This window comes from Eptatretus burgeri, chromosome 5 (assembly GCF_056783735.1).
Source record: "Eptatretus burgeri isolate ZD-2024b chromosome 5, Ebu_testis_v1, whole genome shotgun sequence".
In the NCBI taxonomy this organism is placed as follows: Eukaryota; Metazoa; Chordata; class Myxini; order Myxiniformes; family Myxinidae; genus Eptatretus; species Eptatretus burgeri.
In genome coordinates, this window is record NC_140965.1 from 11,617,744 (window position 1) to 11,631,762 (window position 14,019).

At 45.8% G+C, this 14,019-nt stretch overlaps 1 protein-coding gene and 1 pseudogene across 2 annotated transcripts in view; both read right to left on the minus strand.

The window, feature by feature from the left end:
* The window catches only part of LOC147025848 (USP6 N-terminal-like protein), a 79,705-nt gene extending 66,319 nt beyond the window's left edge, over window positions 1-13,386 (minus strand). The window contains exons 1-2 of one of the 2 annotated variants that reach the window (XM_085880727.1): window positions 12,919-13,386; window positions 9,113-9,189 (exon numbers count right to left, since the gene is read on the minus strand). Coding sequence is in view for 1 of the 2 variants with exons in the window: in XM_085880726.1 (XP_085736852.1) it covers window positions 9,113-9,116 (4 nt within the window). In the remaining variant the exon portion in view is untranslated. The remainder of the gene's footprint in view (window positions 1-9,112; window positions 9,190-12,918) is intronic. The other variant, XM_085880726.1, reaches the window with a different exon arrangement.
* LOC147025849 (uncharacterized) lies at window positions 15-2,751 on the minus strand (annotated as a pseudogene).
* Window positions 13,387-14,019: the final 633 nt, after the last annotated feature.

The window sequence follows — 14,019 nt, forward strand, 5'->3', positions numbered from 1 at the left end:
AGTGGCCAGTCGCCTTAATGCATCGCCCGACAAAACATCATCATTAGAAATGTGGGTTTGATGACGTTGTACACCCACAGCTTTGTGGTACGACTTTGAGTGGCGATCTCATCAAGTAGTTTTTCCAAATCATCCATGCTGGTCAGGTGTAGATTCTCCCTCACAAATACTGGTCGAAGCAGCTCCTCTGTGAGCAATCTCAGTGCCCGAACATTCTGTGGATATTTCTTTCCTTGCAACATCTTATCGACGGAGCCGAAGGACGTTATCAGACTCTCTTTCAGGCCGCTGTCTGCCATGAGAGTGCCAACGCAACCCACAAAATCCATGAGGAAATGCATCCCACCAAGAATCACTACTATGTTGGTGAGCAGATCTGGTTGATGAAATGTGATGTCAACAGCGATCTTATATATGGCCTGATCGCAGGTGATAACGAGAATATCCTGGTTGGATGCTCGGGTGACTTCGAATCCTCGGGTGATGGAAGTTAGGACAGTAGTTGGGTCCCCTGGCTTCATGTTTATGAGTGGAAGATATACCACAGCTGTCTTGGGTGCTGGGGTCATTCCTGACTCACGGCAGTGACGTGTTTTGTACCCGTTGTACTCAGGAGTGTTTGCTTCAAAGAGCACGTCTTTGATGAAGTTAAAGTCTAAATCTTTGGCTCTGCCAATTGAGATTGTTGTGGCTTGTACAAAGTCGTCTGACATGGCAAATCGGTTTGTAGCAGTAAATGGCATAGGAGGTTTCTTCGGTCCCGTATACTCAACGACTCGTGTCTCCCATGGGATAGGGTGCTTCATTTCTTCTTTCGTTAGGCGAGGGATCGATGTATCCAAACCTTCAAGGTGGTCAAGTTCGGTCTTCCACTGAGCTGCCAGCATTGCCATGTAATGACATTCGAGGCGGCAGTTTTGGGAACCGATCACAGCATCAAAGTTATCAATGATGATTTGCACAAGTCCACCCAGTCTGGCATCTCTGAGTCCGGCTAACTGCTGTGCTTTTGATGATTGAACACCCGCTGACCTTCTGAATCGTCGAACCTCATCGTAGGAACAAGAAACATTATACTTGTACAGTTCTGTGATAATCATCTTATGGTCACCAAGAAGTACACCTATGGCTATCTGTAATGGTGTCGGTTGAGACGTTACCACTGAGCTCACGATATTACCCACCATGATGGATTGTAGTGAATTGTGGAAAGTAGGCTTGATAGCTGATAGTAGTTTCACCAACGTCTCACTAATACACTCTGAGGCTGATTCTCGATCAATGTGCTTAGTGTAGGATTTGAAGTCATCCTTAGCTGCATTGGTCTCCTTCATGATCTGCTTGCCAACTTTCCGGATACATTCATCCATGTCGCCATTCTAATCATCATCCACAAGCCTGAGATTTGTGGCAACATGCTTCCTGAACACTAGTAACGTTGCCACTCCAGGGGAATGTAATGCCAACATATCTTCAGCGAAATGTTGGATGACGTTATTAACAAGGACACGTCTGGACATGACAATCCACCCTTGTCTGCGTATACTGCTTCAACATCGAGCGAATTCCAAACTTTTGAGCGATCATAACCGACTACTTTGACAGTTTCAGCGAAAGCTTGGTCATCAGCAGTACCTTTGCTATTGATCGTGGTAGTTCTTTGAGCATCACGATGGAAACTCATATTGCAACGGCGGTGATACATTGCATCTGCAGCGTGCAAATCTGATGGTGCTCCGATGATACGGTCACGGACTATTCTACCCAGTTCATCTCCACGTTCATCACAAAGGTCAAGTAGGTACTGCTTGTACGTCTCCCCATCAGCCATCTTGTCTGTGGTTACTCTCGACGCAGGGACTCTGTACTGTTGTGGCACCTTGGGATCATACTCATTCGGTAATATGCAAGGAGTTATGTCATGGCAGAACAAACAGTGCTTCTGAAAGTCAAAAACATCACCACCGGTACTCAAACGCAATCGCTTGGAACCAGCGTTGGAGTCATCATCTGTCTCTTCCTCTGGCATACGCTTGGCCAATTTATTGAGAGTGGAAGGAGATACATATTTGGATACACAATTTTTGTGACATCTAACAGTAGATGATCCATCAGATAGTTATTTTCGTAGTCTGATATCATCTTGCCGAAGATTACTAGCTTCCAATATTGTGCCGATTCGTGAAGACTGCATCAACTTCCCAACCCCACAGTTGTAAACTGTCTTGAAGAAGCATTCCTCGGCATCCTTGCTGTCTCCTGCTTCAGCCATATCATTACTCACATCAGAACCCACAACAAAAACAAAGATCGTTAAAAGTTATCGATATATTGGTGTATTTCATATAGGAAGCACCATGATATTTACGTCTTGAGTAGGTGGCACCAGGTGGCTTCTAAACGGCATCGTTACTTCACAATCAGATTATATAACATGTCAAGCACATGTGTAACCAGCAGGATCATTGTTCAACTGAATTCACAATCGATTATGTTAGTTTTTAGTGTGATTTTTTTGTGATTTTGGCATTTTTCAGGTATTTTTGGTGGCCATATTGGATTTGTGCTACCAAGATGGCCAGCAAATGACCCAATAACATCATAATCCACTTCCTTGGTCTCTAAAACATAGATTTAGACACCAATATCATCCTTTTGCTGTACTTAGAACAGGATTTACAACCTAATTTATATTTTGATTGTATTTGGTGGCCATCTTGGATTCTGCAAAAGCCAAGGCAGTGACAAGTGGCCACTCACCTTAAAATTGATCTCGACACCAATATCTATCAAAATAAGCCAAAAAACGATTGTTACCAAACATTGCAAGGTTCACTAGAAATATGCTGCTCTGCCACCGGACTAGAAGGTGAAAAGTGTCGACAATCTGCCGGTGACAATCGGAAGAGCTGGAGTGATTGAGCAGAACCTCAGAGATATTCTGAAAATTATATCAGGGGTTTTTCCAACAAAGTGCAATCGTAGATCGACAGGCGTTCGGTGGCAATCATTCGAAGAACCGTTGGAACAAAGATACGAAAAATGAATGAGCTCTGAAAACCTGACAACTTGGTCGTCAACCTCATAAAAAATAAAATAAAATAAAACAAATAAAATAATAAATACAAATAATTAAGTACAAATAAATAAATAAATATAAATATATAAATATAAATGAATGAATGAATGAATGGGATACTTTGGGCCATGGGAGTACTAATGAAAGAAGATTACAACAAACACGAACGGCCATAAAAGACAAGCTTATCATAAAAATTGGTCGTTTGAAAACATGGTAAATGAAGTGTACATTGATGGAGTTTGTAGATGCACTTAAAAAGTGAAAAGAAACCCAACACCATTTACACCGGCTCGTTTGATAAAGATCTATAACCAACTTCAAAAATGGCAAAGGTCAGAAAGGCTCGACTGAAGCTGCAATCAAATACGAATGGCAACAGGTCGGAGTCAGCCAGTGAACCCTGTGAGTAGAACATGCATGCTCTCGTGTACTGCGCACAGAACATACGCCACTTCCCTTAAAAAGGTTTAATCTGAATTGGTCCGAAAATTTTCGAGTTACTGCTAAAAGTAGAATTCTCAGAGAAAAACAAACGGTACATACTTTCATTAAAAAGTTAGAACACCATCAAAAGCATCACTGGACGTGCAGGAATGCACAAGTATGCAAAAAAAAAAAATATATATATATATATATATATATATATATATATATATATATATATATATATATATATATATATATATATATATATATATATTAAACCCAAGGTGTGCAAGTCCTCAAAACAATGATTTTACAATGATAGAGATTTAACAAAAATAAAACTGGAGGTACGTTTCTTCTGAAAGTGCTGTGCACATGGTTCGGCACAAAGGGGCCCAGCAGTCAGGGTGCACGGGGGGGCCCCCCACAGTCTGGGTGCGGAGGCCCCTGTTACTGTGTAACCACAGATCTCTTAAAATGTCTTTTGAAAGTTTTGTATCATCGTGAATAATCTTTTTTTGTTTTCATAGCGAATGTTAACATGACAGTGAATAATACAATTTTATATTTCAAGGAAACATTTACAATCAATAAAACAAATTAACTGCCATGCAAATGCCCAGAACCCAGGAGTGGCCAAAACCACATGGCTTTTCAAGAAACCAAATTCATTTTCTCAGCAAAACAGGAAGCAATTTCATGCAAGAACAGGAGAAGCCATTCCGGCACGTACAGTTTATTCATAACAATGAATATGGATTTAAAATGAAACCAAATTCAAACTTGAAAGATGAACTGCAAACACCAAGCTGGCTCCAAATGACCGTTGGACAGGAAGGACTTGCTCGATTTGAAAAAAAAAAAAAAAAAAAAAAAATGACACATCTTTCATGCTCAACAAATGCAACTGCAGGAGATTTCCCAGGAACCTTATGGAGACTCCAAGTTTTGCCGAAGCGGGTCTTCAATTGCCTGTGAAGCATGACACGATTGACCCATGCTTGATGACCGATTCGGGCTCGATGGAAGCGAGGTCAGGGTCACGGACATCAAGGTATAATTACTGTTGAGAAATCCGAGTCTAGTGCAAAATATCTCCGATTGAAAACCTATGTAATCTACACAAATAAGTGAAGTAGAACGGTACTTCGGAGAGCACGCACCTCCGCCAGGCTGAATGGTTTACGCTTTGTATCCCACCGATAGGCCAGATCTGGATCTGGACCTTGACCAAAAATCGAATCGCCTTGTTCTCGTCACCGAACCAACTCATCCACTTAGTTGTATCATAACCCCTCCACAACTTTTTGAGACATTGTGCTATATGTCATTACTGGCCCCATCGCTGAATGGTGAAGAATCACTTTAAAATTCCAGTATCCAGATCTTCATCAAAATTGTCCGTCACTCAACCTGTCCATAACATTTTGAGATATCGTGCTGATAGAGACAAACAGACGCAGGTGTGAAAACATAGACACCTTCCACCTTTGGTGGTGGAGGTAACAAATAAAACATGTGAGCATAAACGCTCACATTTATGGGACCTTTCCATCACATCATCAGAAATATTCATCAATAGTTAGGGTGGTGGGCTTGGGATCCTAGGATCCCGAGTTCAAATCCCACTCGGCTGTTGAATAAATACCAGGTGGGGTTGACTCTGCCTGTCATCCTTCCGAGGTCGGCAAAATGAGTACCAGCATGCTGGTATCCTGTGTCGGAGTGGTGACCTGTCCAGGATTGTGCCCAATAGCCAAGGAGACTGCTTTGGCAGCATCAATACTCTGCACAGAGTATGGTCCTAATGGATTCATCAGGTAACATTTATGCTGATGAAAGCTCTTCCCAGGCAGTAACTAATTAAGTGTTTTGAGCTCAGAAATTAAAACTCAATATCGGAAACAAAATGTTAACATGAGCATCACTACCCCACCACCTCTGTGACAGCCTCAATGATTCCCACCTTCTTGTGTGATCAGCTGGGGAGAGGTGGTGGGGGCAGTCCCCCCCCACCCCCAAGTCTTTCATGAACAGGCTGGCCAGACATGACATTTGGCTGGTAACATTGGGGTTATCTTTGAGGATGACTGCGCAAGGATTTGTAATTTGAAGATGGGACACCGAGTAATGTCCATCGAGGGACGGCACACACATCGATGTCTCACCCCACCAGCGAAACACCAGGAAGACTGTTTATTGCCAAACGAAGATTTAAACCCAGGCGAGACAGCTCAGAAGTGATTCTGAATTATTTTAAGCCATCCATTGCTCGACATCTCGACCCAGTTTCTAAACCGTCACCCTGCATGGCGATATGTCGAGGGATAAAGAAACGGTCAAATCGGTGCTCACAACAGTCCACGAAACACCCTCAAAGTAACTTTATACACATATATTTCAGGATTTTTATTATTATTACCAATCTAAACTTGTAAATGGAAAAAATGATAAAATAATGTTGGCGAGTATTATTGGGCACGTGTGAGCATCTCCTTCGTAGAACTCAGAAAACCCCTGGAGAATTCACCCACTGTTAGGGTAAACACTAACTCCACTCGTCGCCTTTCCAAAGAGCCCCAAACGAAACAAATAAGTTTAAACAAACAATGGAAAACACAATATCTGTGCTCCCGACCACAACCACAAAAAAAACACTTAACCTTGTAGAAAGGGCTTGCAACAGATCCTTCAAGGAAGGATCAATACATTGTGAATCACAAGAAGACTGTGTGGCGAAGCAGCGATATGATAACACACAAACAAATCATAGATGTCCTTCAGTCACAATGTGACAAACAGTTGCCTCAAACAACAAAAGAAAACGTCAAAACAATTACTTTGCAAAGTGCAAGTCCTTCTTTGTGGTGGATTGCTTTTTCCCTTGGCATCAGCAGTTCTCACGTGAATCTGGCAATTTGAGGGCTTAGCTTATCATTCGCTCTACAAACTCAACTGAGAAGACATTTGCATGAAGCGAAAGAAAAGGTCGTCGATCGGTACGTGTTGGTCAACCGAGCGGCACAGAGCAGGGTTGTCCTGTTCGTGCTTCCCTCTGAACAGCAGGCTCATGATGCAGGGAACGCTGGTTCAAATCACCTCCATGCGCCTTCATAAATCAATGTTAACCAAGAAAGGCACTCGGTAGAGTGCATACCCCTGCCCGGATCCAGATCTTTGCCGAAATCGAATCAATATGTCCTTGTCACACACATCTGTCCACCACGTTTCATCCGAATCCATCCACAACGTTTTGAGATTATCACGCTATTTATCGTTTTTGGCCCCATCTCTCAATGGTGAAGAATGACTTTGAAATTATAGTAGCCAGATCCGGATCTTCAACAAAAATCTAATCAGTTTGTCCTTGTCACACGCCCGACCCGTCCACAAAATTTCATCCGAATCAGTCAACAACCTTTTGAGATATCCTGCACACAAACAGACAAATAAGAAAGACGTTGTGTTGAGCACGATATATGCAAAATTCTTTAAAAAAAAAAAACAAAAAAAAAAACAAATAAATAAAATTGACCTTAAAAATAATTGGCGGTTGAATTCAGTGACCTGATATGCAAATCCTCTTCAAATTTCAAGTCAATCAGATGAAAATTGATTTTAGAAACTTGACAAAGTTGTTGACCAACCTTTGGCCCGTTTTACCCTTTTGGAATCAAAATCAATTGGTTTCTTGTTTATGACCAACTCTACCATTTCGTGAAGATCGGTTTAAAATTGTGACCTGTATGGGATTGACATGTAGGCAAAAACAGGCGTACCATCGAGACCCCCCCCCCCAGAATCTTCGATTTCACAAGTAACAGACAGATAGGGGTGAAAACATAACCTCCACACCCCTTCAGTGGGAGGAGGAAAAATGAAGAAGAAAAGAAGCAACAATTATGGGCAAATATATATATATATATATATATATATATATATATAAATAAAAGCAACACCACCTGAAAATAAATCATCTGGCAACAACTATCGGTGCTGTAATAACACAAGACAATGCCTCTTTCAATCAACATACAAGGTAACTATTGAAGTAACTGTTCCTGGTTGTCTGCACAGCAGAGTTGCAACACAACCATGTCTGGCTTTCTTTGGGACACAGCGCTCACTGTACCAAGCTTTTAACTCTGCCATCGGATTTGAACCACAAGCCTCAAGAAGGAAGTGCCTGCTTTGGGAAACTCAAACACCAGTGATAAACCAAGCACGTCAAGTATTTTCCCTTCGTTGCTTGTGCAGCCAAAGGCACAAAAAGATCCGCTCACATGGTGCACATCAACGTAGACCTCACAAATGAGCCGTTACCATGGTGCCGATGACGGCTCACACAAACCCCCCGCGAGAGCTTTGATGTAAATACGTGATCGAATACATCACACACTAACTGGAACACAGGAGCACGAGCAACTAACTTCCCACGCCGCAAACATAGAGGAAAAAAAAATTATTTTTAAAAACCGAATGGAAAACAAAGCACCGGTTGGTGTGCACTAAAAATCCAACAATTCATACAGTCCAGCACAAGCCACGAGTAAGTGGGTCAAATCAATTCCTGGGGTCCACTCTGCACACACAGTATGGGACAGGTGGGACCGGGTGACTGTTTTAAAATTTAAACTAAATCATCGACATCGAGAGATGTTTTCCATGAAATTGTCACAAACATTCAGTTATGGAGAGACGTTGCATAAGGAAATTCAAATTTAAGAACAACTACAACTGCTGCTATTACTACTACTACCACTACTTCGGGCTATAAAGACCCCAATTATCCCCATCTTCTTGTGGGGTCGACTGGAAGAGCTTCCGTTTTTTTCACCAGGCTTGACCTTCGACTTGAAGGTGATTTGGAATGGAATTTGTAACTGGTTCAGGTTTCTGACAATAGCTCGCCCACTCTTCACGGAAAACACCGTGGGATTATCAAAATGTACGAACGAGTGCTTAAGGACAAAACGGCCGGCTTAATGTCTATCCAGACAGCACCACATTGTGATGCAACATCCTGCATGCCAAGCACCCATCGATCAGTTTTCCACGGTCAATTTTTTTTCCCCTTAAAATCAGGAAAACTTTTCTTATTTTAAGAAGACATTTTCGAATGAAGAAAATTATTTTTGGCAGTGGAGCCAGGTCAGGAATCAAACCAAGAGAAGAGACCTCAAACGTGAGTGCATCAACTGCTCAACGTCTCTCATCGCCGTGCTGTCGGACTTTCACGTTGAGGAAATTGCCGACGGAATCATGGTGCCCACATCCGAGTAAATAGTCTTAATCCAAGTTAATGAAACACAAACATTTCAAACAAGTTTACTTTCCACGTTACGACGATCAAAAATTGAAACGTTCAGCTCATACTGAAATAAATAAATAAACAAACAAATGAACCTGCATTATGTGGCCAATGCATATGTACAACCACATTTATTCAGCAGACAACAAAAAAACAACAATAAAAGAATAAAAAGCAGTTAACACCTTGAGAAGTCAGTTAACCTGGACCATTTGTCCATCCGTCTGATCAAAACTTTTCATCCCTGGAGAAACACATGAGTGCAAGAAGACAAGTTTTTACGCTGAACTCACACATGGTGCTCGATTTTGAGCGGTGATGGTCGAGGAGATGACACACTCGTTAGAAGTCCCTCCTCCGTGGACATAGCCTGAGAAATGGAACATTCGAGTCTTTAGTCGTGAAGTTAACGGAACACGGGAGCTCTGGTGGCTTACATCATTAGAACATTGAAACGCCATTCTCACCCCACCGGAGCACAACCGAGCAATCTTAAAGTCAAACGTTGGTCGTTTTGACAAACTCGGAACGTACCGTCAAGACTCCCACTCCCAGGTATGATCCATACAATCAATCCCCTTTTCTACCACGACTCACCCAGCATATTGTTGCGCTTTTGGAAAACCCCGGGGAAACAATTCCATCACACAAGGGTTCCCTCGTGTAGTTATATCTGCAGCAATTTTGTGTCCTTAAATTACCCCTCCCCTCGTATTGGTGGAAGGGAAAGATCTGTTGTGAATGTAGTTAAAACTACCCCCATTGTTCTCTTCCTCATTCTCAACTCTTTACAGATTTCCAAACACGTATCACATTCGATCCACAAAACACGCCACGAACCATACAAATATACATTCGGTAACAGCTCAATAACATCCATCGAACATGCTCAACACGGCACAGCCAGGCCGCTAGCGCCGCCAGGGCTTTTATCGCCACGCTGCCAAGCCACCAGCGGTGCCGGAGTTTGACCAGCAGCCTCGCAACATTGCATCCCTGGAACCAATCGCAATGATAAGATCGCAGAACACTGACCAAACGGCATGGCTCGATCACGAAAAGAAAAATCCTTGGCGAAGCAGTTATGAAAAGTCGAGTCCAGTTCTGAGGAGAAGACCGAGAGAGAGCGAGAGAGAGCAAGCGAGAGAGAGCAAGCGAGAGCGAGCGAGAGAGAGAGAGAGCGAGAGAGAGAGCGAGAGAGAGAGAGAGCGAGAGAGAGAGAGAGAGCGAGAGAGAGAGAGAGCGAGAGAGAGAGAGAGAGAGAGAGAGAGAGAAGCTCGAGTAGTCCATTCGAGAGCAGGTCCAAGGTGAACCACGCCAAGCGGCGCGCCTGGGGAGCGCAACGGGACGACCACTGAGAACGTGGCGGGACGGGCGCACAGCAGCGGAGACGCGAGCTCACAGGCACGGTCACCACTTCCGATGCACCTTGTAAAATAATCAACCACAAACTCTCTCGAGAGGAAAAAGGGGTCAACAGTGATTCTCCCCAAAACGGACATCTCTCCCTACATGTCTTACACACATCCTGCAGTCCTACACCCTTCTATCTTGCAGCACACACACCCACCTCATTGACTCATCTTGGGTTTGCTGAGTGTCAACAGAGTCCACAACAGTGGTTTGTTTCAGAACTCACTTCACACGCACCCACATACATCGCACCCCCCTCAAATACCTACTTTTGCCAAATCCTGATATAAACTGTTTCCAACATGCCCGATAATCTTTTCCTCCATTGGTCAGACAGTGTGTAAAGAGTGGATGCGAGTTCTGCCCCGCAGTTTTGTTATGGTGAGTCCTAGCCAATATTATTGCTCGGCCATTCTGATTGGCACTAGTGGAGTGCTGGGAAGCACGGTCCTTATCTGGGGTGGTTAATTTGCAGGGATGGTAACGCAGGATTTGGATGTGAGGCTCCAACCTAAATTGATGGTCTCAAACGACGTCTGTGGTTGCTCAGCAATCCGTTGTGCTACAGAGTTACCTGCGGCTCGACGGCTTCAGTCATAGGTCGGGAAGCTGGTCCAAGAAGCCGCCCCCCCCCCCGCCCCGCGACCCGGACCGGTGGAACCCATAGCTATTTTCCGTGCAATACCTTTCACTCCTTAACTCTAATCACCCTCCCCCCATCCCAGTCTGCTCCATACAATCCCATTCTCTCCCCCATGCTGTCATTAAATCCCATTCTTCCCCCTCACTCTCCCAACCCTAACTGCATTCCAAACAATGCTCCCCCATGCATGTTCCATGCAATCCTATCCCCTTCCTGAACTCATCTCCCAATCCCACTCCCTATTTGTTGCATACAATTACTGATACTCCCCCTCCCCTCCATATGTTCCATACAATCCTGTTACCTCCTCTGACTCACCATATGCTGCACACGTTATCTATCCTTCCCGATATGTCCCCCTCCCCTCCAACCAATGTTCCAGAAAATACCCCTCCCTCCCCTTCCCCACATGTTCCATGCAAACCCATTCCCTCCTCTTGCTGCCATTCCACCCCTCTCCCCGACGAGACGGGATGGGACGGGATATCCTCGGCCATGTGGCGGCGGACCGAAGCAGACAACCTCCGTACGAGACGAGACCGGAGCAGTCAACCTCCGTATGAGACGAGACCGAAGCAGACAACCTCCGTACGAGACGAGACCGAAGCAGACAACCTCCGTACGAGACGAGACCGGAGCAGTCAACCTCCGTATGAGACGAGACCGGAGCAGACAACCTCCACGAGACCACACAAGACCAGCCAACCTCCACGAGACCACAGGAGACAAGACCAGCCAACCTCCACGAGACGACACCAGACAAGACCAGCCAACCTCCACGAGACCACACCAGACAACCTCCACGTGACCACACCAGACAACTTCCACGAGACCACACCAGACAACTTCCACGAGACCACACCAGACAACTTCCACGAGACCACACCAGACAACTTCCACGAGACCACACCAGACAAGACAAGACAAGACCAGACAACCTCCATGGGACTAGACCAGACAACCTCCACGGGACCAGACCAGACAACCTCCACGGGACCAGACCAGACAACCTCCACGGGACCACACCAGACAACCTCCACGGGACCACACCAGACAACCTCCACGGGACCACACCAGACAACTTCCACGAGACCACACCAGACAACTTCCACGAGACCACACCAGACAACTTCCACGAGACCACACCAGACAACTTCCACGAGACCACACCAGACAACTTCCACGAGACCACACCAGACAACTTCCACGAGACCACACCAGACAACTTCCACGAGACCACACCAGACAACTTCCACGAGACCACACCAGACAACTTCCACGAGACCACACCAGACAAGACCAGACAACCTCCATGAGACCAGACCAGACAAGACCAGACAACCTCCATGAGACCAGACCAGACAAGACCAGACAACCTCCATGAGACCAGACCAGACAAGACCAGACAACCTCCATGAGACCAGACCAGACAAGACCAGACAACCTCCATGAGACCAGACCAGAGAAGACCAGACAACCTCCATGAGACCAGACCAGACAACCTCCATGAGACCAGACCAGAGAAGACCAGACAACCTCCATGAGACCAGACCAGACAACCTCCATGAGACCAGACCAGACAACCTCCATGAGACCAGACCAGACAAGACCAGACAACCTCCATGAGACCAGACCAGACAAGACCAGACAACCTCCATGAGACCAGACCAGAGAAGACCAGACAACCTCCATGAGACCAGACCAGAGAAGACCAGACAACCTCCATGAGACCAGACCAGACAACCTCCATGAGACCAGACCAGACAACCTCCATGGGACCACACCAGAAAAGACCAGACAGGACAACCTCCACGAGACCACACTCGGCCAGACCAGACAACCTCCATGGGACTAGACCAGACAACCTCCATGAGACCACACCAGACAGGACAACCTCCAAGACAACACACCAGACCAGCCAAGACAACCTCCACAAGACCACACTAGGCCAGACCAGACCAGACAACCTCCATGGGACCAGACCAGACAACCTCCACGAGACATCACCCTTTTTCGGTTTAACGAGCCGACGTCATCGATTACCTTAACATAATGGCCACAGAGCACAATGCGTGACTCAGCGCAGAATGCCTGGGCCGGCAGCGACACCGGGCAGCGTGGAGAGTCCGGGCGGTACCGATATCGGAGCACCCGGAACGGCTGCGGCCTCGTCACGCCGGGCCCAGGAAGCTTGCCGATGGTCGAGGCACGGTGTGGAGGGACGGTATGGAGGCACGGTGTCGAGGCACGGTGGTGTCGAGCCCCGTCGATGAGGAGCCTCCACCGTCCAAGCACCACACCGACTCCCCACACACTTCCGATTTCTAATTGTTCCTTCTTCTCGACTGTTCTCACATTAATTTCTTACATTTTCCTTCCTTTTCGTTTATGCGTTAATTTATCACTCGTTTCGTCATTCGTTCGTTCGTTCTCATTTTCGTTCATTCCTCCTTTCTTTTCGTTCGGTCCTTCGCTCTTTCGTTCCTTCGCCTCCACACTCATCCGCTCGAAGCGATCACACAGGAAGGCAGAGAGAAAAAGAGAGAGAGAGAGAGAGAGAGAGAGAGAGAGAGAGAGAGAGAGAGAGAGAGAGAGGGAGAGGGGAGGGAGGGAGAGAGAGAGAGGGAGAGGGGAGGGAGGGGAGGGAGAGGGAGGAGAGAGGAGGAGAGGAGAGGAGGGGAGGAGAAGTGAGTGAGGGAGGGGAGGGAGAGGAGGGAGGGAGGGAGGGAGAGGGAGGAGGAGGAGGGAGAGGGAGTGGAGGGAGAGGAGGGAGGGAGGGAGAGGAGGGGAGGGAGGGAGGAGAGGAGGGAGGGAGGAGAGGAGGAGGGAGGGAGGGAGAGGGAGGGAGGGAGGGGAGGAGAGGGAGGGAGAGGAGGGAGGGAGGAGAGGGAGGGAGGAGGAGAGGAGGGAGGAGGAGGGAGAGGTGATGATGATGATGATGATTATCATATTACTATGAGACGCATTTTTTGTACCATTACTAATTTCACACATTACGACGACTTACCATTTGATTTTACTACAACATTTTGATTAACACTACCCACTAATTACACTACTATTTCATCATTTTTTACTACTTTACTTTGACTACCACTATCATCATTTACTACACTAATATTTACTATCACACATTACTATCAT